Source organism: Patagioenas fasciata, chromosome 6 (assembly GCF_037038585.1).
Source record: "Patagioenas fasciata isolate bPatFas1 chromosome 6, bPatFas1.hap1, whole genome shotgun sequence".
NCBI classification, from domain to species: Eukaryota; Metazoa; Chordata; class Aves; order Columbiformes; family Columbidae; genus Patagioenas; species Patagioenas fasciata.
The window spans coordinates 32202198-32221119 of NC_092525.1; the positions used below are offsets into that span (position 1 = coordinate 32202198).

At 40.2% G+C, this 18922-nt stretch overlaps 1 protein-coding gene across 3 annotated transcripts in view; it reads left to right on the forward strand.

Annotated features, from left to right (window-relative positions):
• TGFBR3 (transforming growth factor beta receptor 3) overlaps positions 1 to 18922 on the forward strand; it is a 116603-nt gene that overhangs the window by 60517 nt on the left and 37164 nt on the right. For all 3 annotated transcript variants that reach the window (XM_065841742.2, XM_071810436.1, XM_071810437.1), the window contains one exon: positions 6921 to 7058. In XM_065841742.2, coding sequence (XP_065697814.2) covers positions 6921 to 7058 — 138 coding nt within the window. The remainder of the gene's footprint in view (positions 1 to 6920; positions 7059 to 18922) is intronic.

Genomic DNA, 18922 nt, shown 5'->3' on the forward strand with positions numbered 1-18922 from the left:
GATCGCATCAGCCTCTGGCTTAATTCCAGTAGCTTCAGTGGAGTTATGCCAGGGGTAAATCTTTCTCATGATTTTCACAATTGAGCTATAATTGGTGTTTAGTCAGTCTGATTCTGTTAAGTGTGGGTCAGAAGGTCCGGGCGATGCTAATCCATCTGCAACCATACATTTAGGGTAAAATAACTCTTGGAAATAAACTTCAGTCCTCCACACGTCTGGTAGATGCTACCACAGCTGCCAGGCACTCAGATGTGTTCCTGGGGCAGTGAGTGAAAGAGAGAAAAGGGCCTTTTCTCCTTTCCTCCTGCATCCCTCGCCCAGCAGCATCCCTGGCTGAGAGGAGAAGGCTGGTGCATCTGACAGGCTGTAAGGGTGGCACAGCTTCGAGTTCTGCAGGAGAATAAGTAACTGCGTGTGGGTATGAGTGCCTGTTTTTAATGGCATTGCAGTTTTCCTGGAGATATATGTTTCTCTGTTTCTGTTCTGAAGATCTTCTGTCTCATTACTGGAGGGAGTTTTAAAAAAAAAATAGTTGCTTGACCTGTATGAATAAAAGAGTCTGCACTGGAGAACCTTCCCAGAAGGGAAGCAGCAGGGTCTCACATGCTTATAGGAACTTTCTTATACAGTAGTTTGATTTAAGAGTGCAAATATGTAACCCTTTGAGCAAAACTACCTTCAAGAAGTAACAAAATGTGAACATATTTTGCATTTCTTGGAAAAATCAGCAAAGTTTCTCTTGGAAACTGTTGGCTCCAAAAAGCTGGACATTGCAATCTACTATAGCTGGCTTGGTATCAAATCTGTAACACAATATTCAAAGAGCATAACAAAAATACAAAGAAAAAAAAAGAACACTCCATTCTGAATTCATAAAGAATACCTAAAGAATACACCTTTTCTTTACTTCCATCTTAAAAAGAAAAAATGTTATCCTGGAGATCCATCCCAAAGCAATTGATAAACACTTTTTGAAAAGTGTTGCTGTACTAGATCCTACCACTTGAGATGGATTCATGGATTAAGCCTTGACTGAATTACTTTATTTACAGCCAGTGTATCAGCATCATATTTTTCAAGTGAATTTCAGTAGAAATTCTAAACCTCTTATATTGGACAATATACACCAATGAACTGTAAATATAAGTTTCTTCGTATTTTCTTTCAGTATTGCAATACAAGAGTAATGTATGTCATATAAATATATATTAACAAAAAGAGCGAAAACAGAGCAGTGATAGGTATAAATTTTCAAATTTCTATTCCAAATTTTGCCTGCTTTGTGTTAATTAACTTAATCTTTGCAGCTGAGTAATGAGTTAAGATGTCATAAATCCATCTTTAGTGCATTATTTGTAAGTCAGAAAATGTGTTTATATGATCTGAGGGTTGAAATTGTTTTTTTCTCTTCTCTCGTTTAGAGAACAGCTGTGCTAGCCTGGGCAGTGTAACTCAATACAGCACAGCATATTTTGTCCTGGTTTATTAGCACAAAATCGTAATGGCTGTTTTGGAAAATGTGCTATGAATTTATCTTAAGGCTTTCACTCTGGAATAGTTAATTCCACCTTACAGGTCCTTGGCACTTGACTTTCATCTTTTTAGAACAAAGCACAGAGTCTGCGATTTGATGCCTTGAAGTCAGCAAAACAAACCAGTACTTTAACAGCAGTGTTTACTTTGATCTGTTTTCAGCATTTGTGCCCTTGCCTTTCACGTAGTACAAATTGCTTTACCAGAGCAGCGGGGCAGGAGCCCGTAGACTGTTTTTGTAGTTGGTTTCTGTGGTGATACTCAGCCTTCCATGGAACTCAGGTCTCCGGGGACAGAGGAGCCTCTGCAGCCGCCGTCACCTGGTTGCTGCTGTCAGAGACCTCAGAGGAACTCTGCAGGCTGTGCCCGCGGTCATGACCGGCGCAAATAGAGCTGGCCAAGTCATGCCAGTGTAAGTTTGGTAGGCGTGCCGCCTATGGAATAGCTATCTTTTTAAAGTCTGGTTGATTTTTTTTTTTTTTTTTTTTTTTTTTTTACAGATTTGATAACTTATATTGAAAAATGCATTCTAGCAAAAATGACAGAATTTCTCTGTGGTGCATATTCTAGTTGCAGTTATACGAGGCTTTGTTGTTGGTATGCTTTTTAAAAATTAATTTGGAGGTTTTGTTGTAAGGTTTTTTAAGAATAGCTTTAATTTTCATCTGTGACCAAGTTGTCTTATTCCTGACAAGTTAGTCATGTGTTATCTGGAGGAGCGTGTGCCAGAGGAGGCCGCGAAGGGCAGACGTGAAGGGGAAGGGGAGCTTGCTCTGACAAACAGCTGCTGAAGCTGAGCCTTGCAGAGAGGACCATTGCTGAGACACAAGTCCAGGAGGTCTGGCCAAACTATTGATTGCACAAGCAAAATGCTGGCAGTGCAACAGCTCAGAGGTCAAATGAGCCTTTCGCTGGGAGCGAGGGATGTGTTGGACCACGTTGACTTATTTTCCTGTGCTGTTGTTATGCTACTGTCTACTTGGTTTTGGTGCTGTCCCTTAATATGTTTTGAAAATAACACGGTCAGAGCAATAGCAGCTGCCTGTTAAATGAACTAGGTGAGCAAACAGTGCTTTTAGTCAGATTAATGATTCTGGTTTAAATTTCTTCTGGTATTTTGTGACCAAACCACTCATAGAGCTGCCTGAGATGCAGAAGACTTTGATGGAGTATGTTGCTGAGAAGTACAAAATTTGTGTATTTTATAAGGTTGTTTGAATTTCAAGAATAGATGGATAATATATCTTTTTAGATTCCTCATTTTAAAAAAAATCTTATATGGGAGTTTTGGAAAAAGTAATCAATTTTACCACAGGGTTCAGTGAGTTCAGGATTTCACATCATGTCTTCATATCTAGCTGTACAGTGCTGAACACATGTAGGACTGGTTTCTGGTGGAGTTTTTGGGCAATGCTTCATGTAAATATTTAATACTATGGATTCCGCCAGTGAATATACAAAAAGGAGGAGAAAATTTCTAGTTAGCTCTTCTGCTTTTAATTAGAAACATTTTGTTTGGTGGTTTGAAGTGATCCAGTACCTTTCTATTAATTTGTGGAGTGTTTAGCAGGTGCTGTGAACTGTCTAGACGCTTGAGAAAGGATGTGCCTTGAGCTAAGACAGGACAGAACGGTGGCCAAGGAAGGGAAGCACCACCTGGGGTTCAGCTAACATACGGTTTAACTAGAGCCACAGTGGGGATGCTTGGGCAGAAATGACGTTTTGGTGAGAGAGCGGAGTTTGCTTGAAAATCTTTCCAAGGACCAGGAAACAGTCTCCCGTAATAGATACCACCGTTGTGTGTCATCAAGCTCAGACTGTGTTGAGGGCAATCATAGATATTAGGGTGGGATATAGTTGCATTACACGGAGTCTATTAATTGTTTATGGCTTCTCAATGGGAATGGTCAATGGGTATGGTCCAGGCTGCTCCTCATCAGCGCTAACTCTGAAGTAAAAGTTCATTATGAAAAATACAATGGCTACAAGGGCCCTGAAAACTTTATGAGCAGCTCCATGTTTGGTTTTTTTTTCAGAAGTATGCCAAGAAGTATAGTGACAGGGAATATATACACCAAGAAATATAGTGACAGAGGCTGCTGCAGAAGCATGCTCACATTACTTGTATTCTTTCTCAAGTTTATGCTAGGAATATGAATTCCACATTATGTGATTTGTTGCTGTCCTACTCATGAGCAAACTGAGGAATTCAGTAGTGCAAAATTACATTTACTCTGAAAATTTTCACAGGAACACTTAATTTACTTATGAAAAATGAAATGATTTTGTGTTAAAGTCCTGTAGCTTTTCTTAAGGATCGGTCTGCACTTTTCAGGCAGAAATGTAGGAAAATTCCATTATGTGATATAACTTATCCTACAGTTCCAGCCAAAGGCGTGGATAGATATATCACCACTTCTGAATAGGGCTCAAACTTTGTTGATTATTTCCATGCATGTATGGAAATAATCATAAGTGTGTATTATATGCATATTTAATCTCCAAAGCCTAAAGGAACAGCAACTATGAAATCTGATCATAGATCCAGTTGCAAAAAGTCTCTGATTTTCTCACTAAGGTGGTGTGATTGCTCTGTGCGCTCTCTCATGTGATCAAACCAAGACGCAAGAATCTTCATGAAGTCTAAAACATCTGTCTTGTTGGATAGATGTTGGCTTTGAATAAACCTGTCTGAGATCAGCTGAAACAGAGATACTTCTCCATTTCCTTATTACCCAAAGGACTTGGCCTTGCTGTTTCTGAGATGAAGTTTTCAGAGTGTGTTATAGCAAAAACATTTAAAATTTCTGATAGGCCCTTCTTTGCATTGACTTGAAAGACAACTGGGGTGCAAACCCAAACTTAGTGCCCCTATTAGCCAGTGTGAGGGAATTCTTACTGTTTTTCTGTTCTTGGTTATTTAAGCACATAAACTTATATTATAGCTCATTACTTCTGCATTTACATTAGTCTTCCTTTAGTATCAGAAGAGACCAGTTATCACTGGGTGTGAAAATGTGGCTATGAATGCATGTGATAAGAGTGGACGTGTTTAATATTTACTCCATTTAGTATAGTAGATTTTCTCTTCGACACTTTGAAGTTCAGAGAGTTTGAAACTGAATGTGCTTTATGCCATTTGGAGCTGAAAAAAATTTCAGAGTAAAATTTGAACTCGTATTTGCCAGATCAGGACTGCAAAAGGTATAACTGTGCTACTTTGGTAAACTTAGATTGCAGTGTTTTTATTGCTTTGTAACAAAATATAACTCCAGAACAAGGTTATTGTATTTAAGAGTTTAAACAGCTTTTTACTAATTAGCTGTGATTACAACTGAAAAACCACAAGAATTAATGAAAGCTTTTTAATAGCCATGAATTTAATAGCGGTTCTAAACGCCTTTTTCTTTCCACTTTTTCCCTCTCAATTTCTAGACAGAACAACAAAGTGGGAGCCTCATAAAACAAATAATTTTATCTTCTTTCTTATTTGCAGCTAACAGAATTATTTTGGCTCTATAGCCTGATACTGTAAAGTAGTTTTTGTAGCTAAGATCATGGCTGTTTGGAATTTGAAGTCTGCCATCCTGTTAGCATTCAGAGCACTAACAACCTGCAGTTTCCTAAAATGAGGTATTGTCTTGTTTTGAGGCAGAGAATGGAGAGAAATGGGGTCTTTGGAAGACGTGGTAATCTGTAGTAATCTGTTTTTTTGAGGAGTGGATAAATGCAGTGAGGCTTCCTGCCTGGAGGAGCCAAGCAGTGGGGAAGGTGGAAGGTGTCGGTGCCCAGCCTTCCTCAGGGCAGAGCTGGATCAAACCCTGTTTCACTGTGGCAACTCGAAACATTCAGTGGCCTTCAAGTTTCTAGTACATTCTGCATTTGAGCACCTGCTTACTGATTGGTGTGGTAACGCAGCCACTTGGTTGTTGGCTTTTTCACAAGTTCTTAAGTAGCAGGAAAAGGTATTTTCTGCTCTCCTCCAGATGCCTGTCAGACCTGGGACCTGGGTTTGACTTGCACTTAGCAGTGATGGTGAGCTTTTTGCTTTGGGACGGGGGCGGGAGGGGATAAAAAAAATAAAATAAAAAATAAAATAAAGCAACCTAACTACCTTTTTCTTTTGGAAAGATTTTTAACAGCAATGGGTACCTAATATTGTTTGGTCTCTAGCTTTAGTTTGCCAGATGAATCCACCATTTACTTTAATGGTAAGCCAACTGATGCTTAAACCACTATGTAAGAATAACGCAATAAACTACACTTAGGGGTTTCCATGTCTCAGATTTCCTTTCAAATTCTCTAGCAGGAGACAAAATTGATTCTCAGTCACCTGTATGCTCATTTCTGTGTGCCACCACTCAAGTTGGTGGTTGTGTTCATGTTTGCTCCCTCTGTCCTTTTCTAGAAAGAGCTGTGACTCTGTCAGGGAACCCACCTGCTGCTCCCAGTTGCGAGACGTCAGCTTGCCTGCTTAGCCTGTATGATATATCATCCCTCCATTGCACTCTAAAGCTTTTTTCCAGTAAAGCAGGATGCTAGCTGCTAAAAAGCTTATTAGGTACTGCAAAACCACTGTGATTTCAATTACAAGTTTTGTGCTAAAAACTGACAGGCTGTTCTCTGTCCTGCATTTGGTTGGGGTTTTGCCCCACATTGGCCAATTTCTAGAAGGGCAGCACTGGGATATGAGGAGCTGGGCAGGAGGGGCTTCCAGCAACCACAGACTGATTGCTTATAAATCACCTCTGACAGGTTGCCTCACTTTTGTGATGTCCATGTGCCTGAGATCATTTTCCCATATATGCTTTTAGTTCCTGAAGATGGGCATTTTCTTGTCCTAATGTCTGTTAAAATTTCGGTTGGAATTCCTTCCATGAACTAATATAGTGCTTGCTTGTGTTTCTGGATTTGTTCCTCCTGGTTTTTGTTTGCTTAGTTTTATTTGTTTTGCAGGTTAGATTTATGCCCTAATAGCATCAGCAAATGAGGTTTGTAGTCTTAAGCCAGCTTAGGTTACCCTCTAGAAACCAGAAATCAGTTTGCTTTGCGATTCTCTTTATCTCCTTGTTCTCCAGCTCGCAGCTTAGTGGTTTGACCTTTTGCGTAAGCTATTTTTCATCAGCATTTGCCAAGGTTTTCTTAAACACTTTAGCAGTGCTTTGCAAGTGTAGAGCACAAATGTTAACTATTTCATTCTTTATATTATCTGTGCTTTGTTGACTGATTTTTTTTGTAAGTAGATTAGTCTATAATCTTGAGTCAAGAGGTCCAAATGCTGAAAGCCGTAATGTATATAAAAGCGACCTTTGACTCATTGTTCCAAATTCCGATTTGATTTTGCAACTTATAAGGAAGTATTAATGTATTTCTCTATTTCTCTGTAGGTCACGTTACATTTGAATCCAATTTCATCAGTACATATTCACCAGAAGCCCCTGGTGTTCCTTCTCAACTCTCCTTTGCCGTTGGTCTGGAAGCTAAAAACAGAAAGACTGGCACCTGGAATCCGAAGAGTTTTCTTTGTAAGTATACACAGTCCCCTGGCCTGCTCTATATCATAGCTACCTGTCACACAAGTCATAGAGTTAACAGCATTCGTTTGGAAAGTTTTCAAACATACACTGAAAAAAACCAAGTTAACAGGAGGTCAAGTTTCAGTGTAGGGCTCTGGGGAACAGTTAGGTGGTAGGGCAAAGCAGTTTGGGAAAGTACCCAATTACTTGTTATGTGAATTCAAGGAAAAGAAAGCAAAACTGCTTTTTCAGAATCTGCATATCGTGTGGCTATTAACACTAGCAGTCATTCCAGTTCTAAAAGCTGCAAGGTTAAATTTCTAATCAGGACTGGCGATCTGTTATAATTTTACCAAAATGCAAAGAGCCTCAAACCAATGGGAAATATTGTGGGTGGACTCTATTTGTGTGGTCTGTGACCAAAACAAAAATCTGTATGTATTGAGCTCAATATGTACAGTTACGGTTTATATCTCTGCTGAAGCTTGGTCTATTAAAATGACCGAGCTAAGCCCAGAATGAAGTCATTTTTATTTCTCAGAAAGACTGGAGCACTGCTTATAATGTAGGATCCAAATATTACCTAGTATTTGTAAATCATGTCCTTACAGTTTGCCAGGACATTGAAGTTTGCTATTTGTAGTGAAACAGACAAGTTGTTTGGATTAAATTTTTAATGCGTGACATCATGTCTAATCACGAGTTGTCTTTATTAAAGTTGCAGCTTTTACTATACTCAACTCTAATTGCAGAACTAAACTTGATTATTCTTAGCTATATCCTTATAGGGTTTTTCTTCTCCAGCACAGCTGACAGTGGTAGGCAAGACTGGTTCTGCAATGCCTGATGAGAAATTAATGGTGTCCCTGTGCATCAGCGGGAGGGGAGGATGGACAGTGCTGCAGCATTGGCACACTGGGAAGGGACACTGCTCTCTCAGTGGTGACATGGTTGAGTGTTCCAAGAGTCCTGTCACTTGCTGGACACCAAAAGCTTTCTGGGATTGTTTTTCTTCTTGTCATCATGATACAAGAGTAGGAGTACCCTTGATGTTATGAACTTTGAAGGACTCCATCAATCAGTGTGATGCAGATTGGCACAAAGGGCATAGACTTGTTTGTATTCTAAGGTATTCACAATCTTAGGTTTTCTCATTACTGTGTTAGAGATGCTTGACCGTTATCTTCTTGTTGACCGTTCCTGGTATGTGTCCTTAATGCAACCAGTACAGTTGAGGTCTGCTCAGAAAAAGACTGAGGAACAAGATGATGAACAACAGTATGATAAGAGTCCTCACTCCTCTCCTAGAGAAAAGAAACAGCACCTTTCATCAGTTAATCAAGTCTTGGACCTACTTTCAGTTTAGTTTTGATCTCCTCCTACAGTTGCTACATCATCACTCCCATTTCTTATCAGCTAGTTGGTGGGCAGCTATCTCTTCCATTCTCTTCCTCCTCCTCCAGGATTTTCCCTCTTCCCTCATCTCACCTCTGGGAATGAAGAGGTTCCCTGCTCAGAGCCACCCTTTTCTGCCCTCTAATTGTGCTGGCATGGCTTGGCTGGGCTCTGCGCAGCCTTGTTGGGCTGCATTAAGGCATAGGAACAATAAGAATGTGCCTAAGGCCGCGGCTGCCAAAACTGTACCATTAGCTAAGCGTTTGCCCCAGAAACCTGTTTCAAGCTCTCCTGGTTACAAAAACAGGCTTGAAAACGTGAGCAGCACCACTCACGATTTGGCTGAACAACTGAAACTGTGGTGATTGGCCATTGCTTTTCCACAGTCCCACTCCGCTCACAAGGACAAATGCATTGTTTTCCCAATAGCTTTCTGAAAAAAAGAGCACAGAATCAAGCAGCACAGAAAACATGGGAAATGCTGCGGAAGTGCAATTTGCCAAAAAGAAGTGGAGGGGCTCTAGTTGTGCAGCAGAGCTGTTTGCGTTGGGCTGTGCCGGTTTGCAGTCCCTGGGACTGCCTCTGGCCTGGAGGAGCCCGGCCCTCTGCAGAACCAGGGCTTCCTTTTCCAGGTGAACTGTGGGGCAGATGGACACACTGCTCCTGCCCTGGAGTGGAGCGGCTCCCTGCCCCCTACCACAGCCCTCTGGTGCCGAGAGCTGAGCCTGGGAGTGTAAATAGCAGCTCCGAGGGCTGCAGCGTGCAGAGCTCACTTCCTTGGCCCTTGTTTGAAAATACTTGGCTTACCCGTGTACTTCTGCAGCTCTGTCTTGTTCATTCTCCTTAAATGTACAGCCAAGCCAGAAAATTGAGTATTTTGAAGATTTCAGATTTAAAAAACCTTTTTGGATGTCCATGAATTCAAAGCTCAAAACAGAAATCTGTGTCATGCATACCGTAGAAGTGTCATAACTATTGTGTCTGTCTCTATGGAAGCCTCGGGCAGGACAGTCATTGACCTTCCGGCTTCTTCTTCAGACTTTTCATACAATAACATTCATTCAAAATTTTATTTATATACTGTATGTAAAGTATGAATTGAACTGGTTCATTGATTGATCCCTGGTTAGAAGGTTAGGTAGCATAAAGAAGCTTAAATGGCAAATTCTGGGACTTGCTGCTGATAAAGACAACACCTCTAGAGCCAGGTCGAAGTTCATAGCTAACAGATCATGTAACCAATAAGCCCTAGCTTTCTTTTTATTCCTAGTTATTATTTTTTCCCTGTAAAGCATCATAATTTCTTAAACTGTTGCAGGGAGGTGTATTTTGAATAAATAAATAAAAACTACGTATTAATTGTATTAAAAGATCCAAGATGTTCTCCAGAATATGAGCAGGTAATGAGTCTGAACACTCTGTAAAGTGCTGTAATTACCATTGTACAGGTGGAGAAATGAAGGTACACTGAGCTTAAATGATGTTTATATTGGAGCAGAGGATAATTTAGGGCTGTATGTTCTCAGTGTCCTCAGTAGGAACACAGGCTACTACTGTCACTCAGTAAATTAATTGTTTGAGTTTCTACTAAAACTAAGACACTGCAGATTGCTTTATTTAAAGGAAAAGATGAAAAGATTTAAAGCTTGTGTCTGCACGTATCAAAAAAAACCCCAGGAAAATACTGTACTGCTGAGTAGGGCTGGAGCTGAACTTCTTATCACGTTGCTCAAGCTTGGATTTTTGCCTTGGGCCTGGTCATCCATTAGGCAGAAGTTAAAATGAATGGGGGAGAAAACCCAGCCTTTGGGTTATAGAGGGAATCACAAAATACTTTCTCGGTAAGCGTTTTTCAGTATAAAAATGTAAATTTGGTATATACTTGTGGGTTTACACTTGTTTTTATCATGTGATGCTGTCGAGGTTTTGATTGCGGGTGACAATCCAACCCTGGCAGATGTATTGTTAACCTCCTCTCCCCCCCTTTTCCCCTTCAGCCCCTCCCTCTCCCCCCTTCCTACTCAGCACAGGCAATTGGGAGGGAAAGGACAGAGAGAGAGTTGGAAAAAATGAAGAATGTTTTACTAATGCTACTAATAAGAATAGAGAAAATAATACAAAATATACAAAACCAATCTTGAAAGGCCCAGCAACTGCAGAGCCAGCACCCAAAGTCCTGGATTAGACTCTGTAGCCAACTGGAGCTGGATTCAGTCTCTCACTAGGCCTCAGTTCGCAGGGATGACCAGCAAGGTCCTCTCCTAATGTCGGCCATAAGGAAAAGGGAGGAAAAAAGGGCTGAGATCCTCTTGATATCCCACTTCTATATGAACTATTCATGTGAATGGGATGTTATACTCCGTTGGTCAGTTTCTTGGTCACCTGTTTCTTGTTGCCCCTCTTGCGAGAGGTGCATGCATGCTTATCAATAACTTCACATTCCATTGCTATGTTCACCAAAACATGTATCTGGTTTTCCAGGAAAATGCAGCTAATATGAAGGCTTTAGCTGACAGGCAAATTCACTAAAAGAGAAACTTGTTTTTAACAAAACCAGGACAGATGCACATCGCTTCCCTCAGCACAGTGACTTGTCACATGCTTTTGTCTTCATGGAGGCAGCTCGCAGGTTCATTTTCACAAAACGTCCGCTGGTGGCTAAACTTTGCAGTGGAATAAATAACATGCCTCAACCAAACCAAAGGGTCTGTTCTGGTAGCATCAGGATTTTTTTAATGTCATATTTTGAAGACTTTTTTTCCAAACTCCTGGCACTGAATGGAAGCGCGGTGGTGCTGGTGGAGTGACAGTGCTTTGGAGGAAGGCGTCTGAGGGCATGGGTGCTAAAGGGAGTTGTTCTTCGCTGCTCTCTTACCTTATTGTATTGTAATTTTGCTTCTCAGGGCATCTTTCCCCATCTGTAAACTAGAGGAAACACTAGTGAATAGGTTTTTTTTAAAAAAATCGGCATCTTGATAAAAACCTGACATAAATTTCTGTATGCGTTAGAGAAAAGTGAATCTATGGTAACTGCATAGTGTGGTGTTAACAATACATTTAGCATAGACAGGGTTATATATATCTTGATGGGTTAAGTAGGTGGTGCTGGGAAAATTATTGTGATTTTAGTCAAGTCTTGAGTTTATTCTCAACATGTTAAAAATAAATATAGCTAAGTATTATGGCATTTCAATCCAAAAATACCTGAAATGGGTTAGTGCATGAACTCTGCCTGACCTAAGTAAGTGAAAATCCCGACTTTGATTACTGGTGTATCCAGTTGTATTAGTCTGATTGGATATTTTTACATGTCACAAAAATACAACAATTTGGGAATGGTCATCTTCTGTTCAGGTGTCCCTGGGCTGGACCATCAGCCCCTCTCATCACTCAGAAGAGCAGTGCATGGCTGGGAAGCTCTGCTTCATTCAGCAAGGGGAATACTTAGCATCTGTGCTTTTTTTTTTTCCTTAGTAGGAAATAAGTGCCAAAATTATATTATAAAGGAGGAATAGGAGAGGAACGTGAAGGACATTTTCTCTGGTGATGAGGCTGGTTAGATTATGACAGTTTGCAATTTTATGTAAGCTAGGCAACACCTGTAGAAAATGCTTATACCTGTGATCTTGTTGCAGGTCAGTCTTGCAGAAAAAACTTACCATACCTCTTCCACCAACTTACTTTTAAGTTGTCGTATAACAAATAATTTCCTCCCTTTACATCAAGTCATTATTTCTCTCCTTCTCTGAAAGCAGTTTATTGCAAACGTGCCTTGGCAGAAAACCAGGAGTTTTATGAAACTGCCCATAAGGAGGGTTTTATAGGTGCTACTCAGCAAATTATTTTTTCATTTAGATTTGATAACTTTCTCAATTGCTTTTATAGCCTAGGAATGCCTTTACTGGGCAAGTGAAAGTAGTGAGAATTAAATCAGTGAAAGAAGAGAACCAATCCTATGTGATTTCCTGGCAGAAATCACTGTTAGAATAGATCCAAACCCCCCTTAAATATCTACATATGAAATGTTATATTTGATTTAAGATGTGATGTTTCAGCTCTTTCTCTGAGTTAATTATTCAGGCAATTGAATGAGTAAGAGTTAGGGGTGAGAAAGCACTTATGCAAGCAAATAACCTTACTCACAAGAACCCCTTTAATAGGACTGAATGTGTGTGTTAAGTTGTTAAAATGGAGGAAGCAACAGCAGTAATGATAAATAGAAAACCAAATCAATTGCTCTTGGCTTAAGATTTGAAAAAAGAAGAGAAAAGCTTTAAAGAAGAATAAGTGATGGAATTACGAGTTTAATTATTAGCCATTTCTGTATTTCTAAGAAGAAAAAAGCAATGTTCTCATTACTTCAGCCAATAGCTGGTTTATTCCTTTCACTTCATGAAAATATGGTTCACATATTTTGGGTCTCTGCCACCAAACCACAGGCTGTTCTATGGTTTGCACTAGATTTTGGATGACTGACAAAATTCACTGAAAAACAAGTGCTATTTGTTTTCCTGTGCCTAGTATTTAACGGGAAATCAGGAGGCTAAATTTCCAATCATTGGTTAAACAGACCCAGATGTGAACAGAGTGCTCTGCGAGGAGAAGAGTGAGGAAGGATAGGAAATGCATGACTAGTGATAGATTTGGTCTAAATAGTGACCTTTCACTATTCAAAGTAAAAGCTGCAGATTTTCAGTGTTGTGTAACAGTGTGAAGAGGAATTTAAAAGGACGTTTACATTTCCATAGAATCCTGGGTTTGTTTTTTTTTTTTTGTAAATCTTCATGGTTCTTCTGCTCAGGAGCTGGAAACAATCCTGTAGTTGCCCTTTTCCACTTGGCAGAGTTCATATTCCCCCTCCCACTCCCCACACCATTTCCTCGCCTTTTGAAAAATGTGAAAAGTGTCTAATTAAAAGCAGTGTTTAGTAAACAGTAACTCTTATTATGCTTTTCACAATAGTAAATTTGCCTGGAGACTTTGTCTCATGGCCCGATTCAGCCCCCTGCGAAATCCTGCATTTCTGAAGTCTATATAGCCGGTTTACTCCCAGAAATATCAGGGAGGCCTCAGGCTATGTATGGTGCTTGTTCTTATGTTCTTGGCAATAGTGGAAGGATTTTGTCGGAAGTACAGATGGCAGAAAATGACAGGGTGGTAAATACATGTTTGAAAGTGATGCATTGTCTGCATTCAGTAAAAGGATTTAAAGAGTACAATAACCATTGCAAGGCATCTTTAAATATCTAGGTGGTTTTCTGATTCAAAGGTTGCTTCACAAAAGTGTTACAGAAGGGAAGGGATATTTTTGGCTTAGAAAGCAAGACATAGTACATGAAACAAATATGCAGCATATAGTAAAAAAAAGGTCTATATGTGGTAGTGTGATGTCCCAAAATAGGGAAATTTTATGATACGTAGGTGTCCTCTGCTTCTACTGTTAGCACTTTCATTTGGGCAGAAATATTTCAAAAATACCAACTTACCAGTAAATTTCAGAGGAAGGACAGCAGGTCCCCGTGCCTTAGTGTCTCCTTTCACGGCATGTTCAAGTCTCGCATTTTTTTGGAGCCTAGTTTACTAAGAGTATCACATAGGTCATAGTAGATCTTCTTCTGTCCCAGGTGATGTAGGCCATCTTCCAGCTTCAAGAGCGGGCTGCCTTCATGGGTCACCGCTCCAACCAAAACTTTGTGTTGAAATTGTGGATGGGCCAGGTCTGGGTGCTGCTGCCCAGGCCTGTCACTTTCAGAGCAAAGGAGGCTGATAGTTAGGGAGACTTGGCCTTTAAGTTAAACCAGGCTGCGAGACTAAGGAAATAAACAACATACTGGTGTTTAGTGGCTGACATATGTTCCCAGTCCCATCTTGCAGAAGGCTGAAGGGCCTGGAATCTGTGATGGTCTTTAACCTTCGGTATGGTCACGGCTCCTTCCCTCTGCTTGCTTCAGTGAACAGGGGGTTTAGCTAGTGGAAGTTTACAGAAGCAGGCTTTTGATTTTGGCAGACTATTGGTGTTAGAGATGTGTAGATAACAGATCACCATCGGCTGTGTTACTGCGTCATTTATTCCAGTGGAAACTATGGCTGCAGTTGCATAGATATGGTTTAATTCTTCTCTTCTTCCACTAAACTGAATCGAACTTGAAACAGAATCCCTGGAAAAGCTTCTGCTACCTTATTTTGTTCAGATCAAACGAGTGTTACCTGGAGTCTATTAATGTGTTGTTAGATTAATGTGAGATGTGTGGACAATTACCTGTGTGCAATTAATAAACCTCTGCTGAGTCCTAAACTTTGGGAACAGGTTTCCCCTTTACACAGGTTTTTTTGTTTCCTTTTTATCAATCTAGTAATTATTCCATGAGGGTTTCGAAAGTTGCACTTGCTTTGACACAGTATCAGCTTTGATGGAAAATCCCAGGATCTTCTTTCTAGATACATAAAGACATGCAAGAGTCCGATCCTACAAGGTTCTGCTTTCATCCCAAGAAAGTGTTGAGCAGCCGTAATTCCTATCAAGATCTTTGGTTGTTAGTGATCTGAGCATCTCTCAGGAAGAAGAATTAAAATCTAAAATCTTGTTAAGATAGTGCTGCTTTTTTACCTGTTTGTCTTAAAAATGTGAGAACTGGCAGTGGAATTTTGTGATGACTGTAAATGGTCTTGAGAACACTAAACTGAAAAAGAGAAATTTTACTACTGCCTGAAAGCATCACACTTCTGTGGCTGGTAGGGACAAAGCTGACAGATGATTCACAAACGTTGCTCGTCATTTCAAAAGCAGCATGTTACTTACTCACTTACCGAAGAGTATTGTTCTCTTGGTGATTACTGTATGTTATATGGGGATTTATGAACAAGAAAAGATATATTTTTGAGTTTCTGAATACCTGATACTTTTCCATACATGGCTTTACTTTTGCTCTGTAAGGGACCAAAGCACATCAAAGTACATTGTCAAAAACCACCAGCTGAGTCTGAACCCCATGTAGGCTGCTCTGAAAGCTGGTTCAAATTTTCGAATTTTCTTCTGAGCAGATTTACTCCTCTTCTACATGTTCCACCACAGGTTCGATACTGTATAGCTCAGATAAAAATATGAAGGATGCTGCTTTTCTTCTGCTAGTATATTTGCCTCAGTCTTGGCTTTATGGGTGGTTTTGTTGGTCACTTGTGCTGGAGGGGCCTTGGTGGGTAGTGGTGGAGCTGTTGCTGGGAGGGGAGGAATCAGTTCACGCTGTGGACAATTCACTTGTATTCTGAGTCATCTCCTAAAGGTGCCTACCTCTCTCTCAAGGCTAAATTATGAACTTGCTTCCTACTTGGGAGTCCTGAATTATAACTCTGTTAAATACTTAAAATGTCATAAAGCCAACAAAGTAAATATACCACTTGGATCAGGTTCAAAGGAAAAAAAAAAAGGCAATAAACATTTAAAAGGAGAGAAGGAAATAGGTAAAATAAGAAACAGAAGACTGTATTTTGAGTGTGTGCAGTGTTCACGCTCAGCAGTGTATACAGTTGAGATGACCCAGGGTTGGTTCTGAGAGTTGTTCCGTCTGGGGAACAGTAACTTATGCCATTTGGCACTTCAGGTACCTGCTGTCCTGGACTACCATGGCAGCCTTGAGAGGGCAGTTTTTGTGAGACTGGAAAGTTTTCTTAAGGGGTATATAAAGCTGGCTGTCTTTTTTTTTTCTCCCCAGCATGAGGGGCATCTGCTTCCTCACTTCTGTACAGTGCAAAGAAAATTACAGTCCCTGTTTGCCCCAACGGTCAGCAAGGTAGTAGTGTGTGTAATCAAAATATGTTCCTAAACATGTTTTGTTCGATAGAATACTCAGGTTTTGGTAGCAAATCTTTAAGATACTGTACTTGATCTTTGTTTCTTCTGACTGCAGAAGAGCCCTTTGAACTGTGGTCCTTGCTGTGGTTGGTGGCCATGGCCAGTATCTTTTGGTCTTGCAAACTGATTTTCCACATCAGACTTGGAAGTTTCCTCATTTAGCCTCAGAACTGTGACAGGGGACATAGGTGAATTCAGGGGCAGAGGATATTTCTGGTGCAGTCACTTTTAATGTCCCCACAACAACAGAAAGAAGTAGAGCTGGGGCACTTTTTCCACTCTGCAGCCTCTGAAAGCAACCACTGAAGGAGAAGAAGTGAGGAGATAAAAGTGGATGCGGCCGCAGTTTCTTAATCACCCCGTCAGCTGTGTAATGAGTGCTCAGATAAAAACAGTTGATATATTCCCAAATATTTAAAACATCCTTTGATTTTAATGCTCCAGTTTATCCTAAGTATGTTAGAGAGAGCTGCTTTTGGTTTGTTCTGAAGTGTAAGTAGTTAATGTTCAAGGCAGGTGTTGAAACAGTGATGGTTGCCTTTTTTGGAAGAGTCTATTGAATTCTTTCCAGAAAAAATAACGTGCTTGGCTCACTTAACCTTGCCTTAGGCCCGTGTAGTAAAAATCCCAACATTGGCAGGCACAGCAGAATCCTGCTCTCCTTTCTAAAACCTGGTGGTGGAACCAGCATTTCAAATAGACTTTACTATGTGATTAAAAAAATAAATTATTATAAGCTTCATGTTTATTCAAAGATGTTTACTGTATGATCATCTGGTGAGGATGCTTTTGCCAGACTTTTTGGTTGCTCTGCTTTCTGTCTGTTGGTTCCTCCCTACCAGGACTCAGTAGCTTTGTGGTTCATTGATAGGATCTGCCTTGCAGGAAGACATTTGTCCTGCTGCAGGATGATGCAGAACGTTTTCAAGTTTTAATTAGTAAGAAATGGAAACCCAAGTGTATTCTGAGGAAGAAAGCTGTTGTGCCAGCAGACATTTAAATATCTTAAATCTTAGACAAAGAAGACAGTGAAAATGCATTATTGCAAGGTAATACATTTCTTCGGCCAGTATTTAAAAGGAATATTTTCTCTCACACTTACCTCAGGTGTCTTAAAGGGTAACACAGATACTTCTTACTCTGATACTGACTATAAAAAGTACTGGAAACATTGTGAAATAGTGTAAATGGAAGACAACTACTGTACTTATTGGATAAACTGTAGTATTTTTGAGGTGTTTAAGCAGGTTTTTTCCTGAGAGTGGAATGCCAGCATCTACTCAATATCCCTGCAAAATAATAACTGGTTAAGTCCTTAAAACCTGCAATTTTTATGCATGGGAGATTCTTCTAATTAGGCTGGAGCTCTGCAAAGATGTCCCAGATGTCTTGGATATAAAGACATGGTTGCTAAGAGGTGCTCTGGATGCGACCCCTGCGAGGCCGGGCCTGTGTTGTGTCAGTGTCATCGCACCAGCCTGTGTACACTGTAAAATTAAATGTGTTAGGAGCATTGTAGAGAGGTCCCATAAAATCAGTCCATGGTATAGCTGCTTCTGAGTGGTGAAAGTACAAAGTGAATGCTATTTGCTAAATACGTTTTAAAGATAACTGTGTTACTCTCATTTCGTAGTATTGTAGGTTTGGGGGCGTTTACTCTAATGGCAGAGTTTGCTTTCTTATTTCAGAACTCTGAGAGTATTGAGAGAATATGGTATATTCTGTGTTATACTGAATAAAGCCAATTCCATTTAAAGGAAGTGTTTTATGGTAGTCATATGAAAAACAACAAATAAGGCAGATCATTGAGAATTGAAACAGATGTTAGTTTAAACTTTGAAAACTATTCTGGCAGAAGAACTCCTAAACTGTTTTTTCTGACAGGTCTGGTCAAATTGAACACTGAATTACATGGGTCTTCTCTTAGAGGAGAGGATGTGATATGTGTGTAATAGATGCTAATGTAATAGCTGGAAGCACAAGGAAGAACTTCCATGTGCCAAAGGGTGTAATTTGTGTGTCTACTTGGACAAATATTTGTAGGTGCTAAACAAACTGACATGTAACATCCTGAAATAGTGCTGGGAACTGTAGTTCCAGGGAAGGTAATAGGTGACTGCTGGTAGTTAATTTCTGTAATTGGAACCTGATTTCAGATAACCTCTGTTAAATAGTTGCTATTGATGTGTGTTGCTTAAAAGGTGGGAGAGATACTTACGACCATTATCCTGCTATAACATGCAAATAATGCAATAAAGCATTTCTTCTCTTCCTGGATGTAAAGCAACAGTAAATACCTTCCCATTCTCTTAGCCTTTCTCTTTCCTTACTCTGTATTTCTGTTGCCTTTTATCTGTCACTGAGCTTTGGGCTCATGCGTTTTCTGATTTTGGGGTTACTTCAGTAGTTCCGAGTTTTATTGAGCTTCACATCCTTCTCTGCCTTCAGTTCCTCAGACCATCTTCTTCTTACTCTCTCCTGTTCTCCTAGAGGAACTTGTCTTCAGCCCCCTGAGCTCAGCTCAGCTCCCGGGCAGCCCTGCACCGCGCCTGCAGCAGCTCCATTTCGGAGCCCTCCCTTAGCTGCCACGGGCTGATGGGTGCTTCATTTTAAAACCATCTTTGGAAAA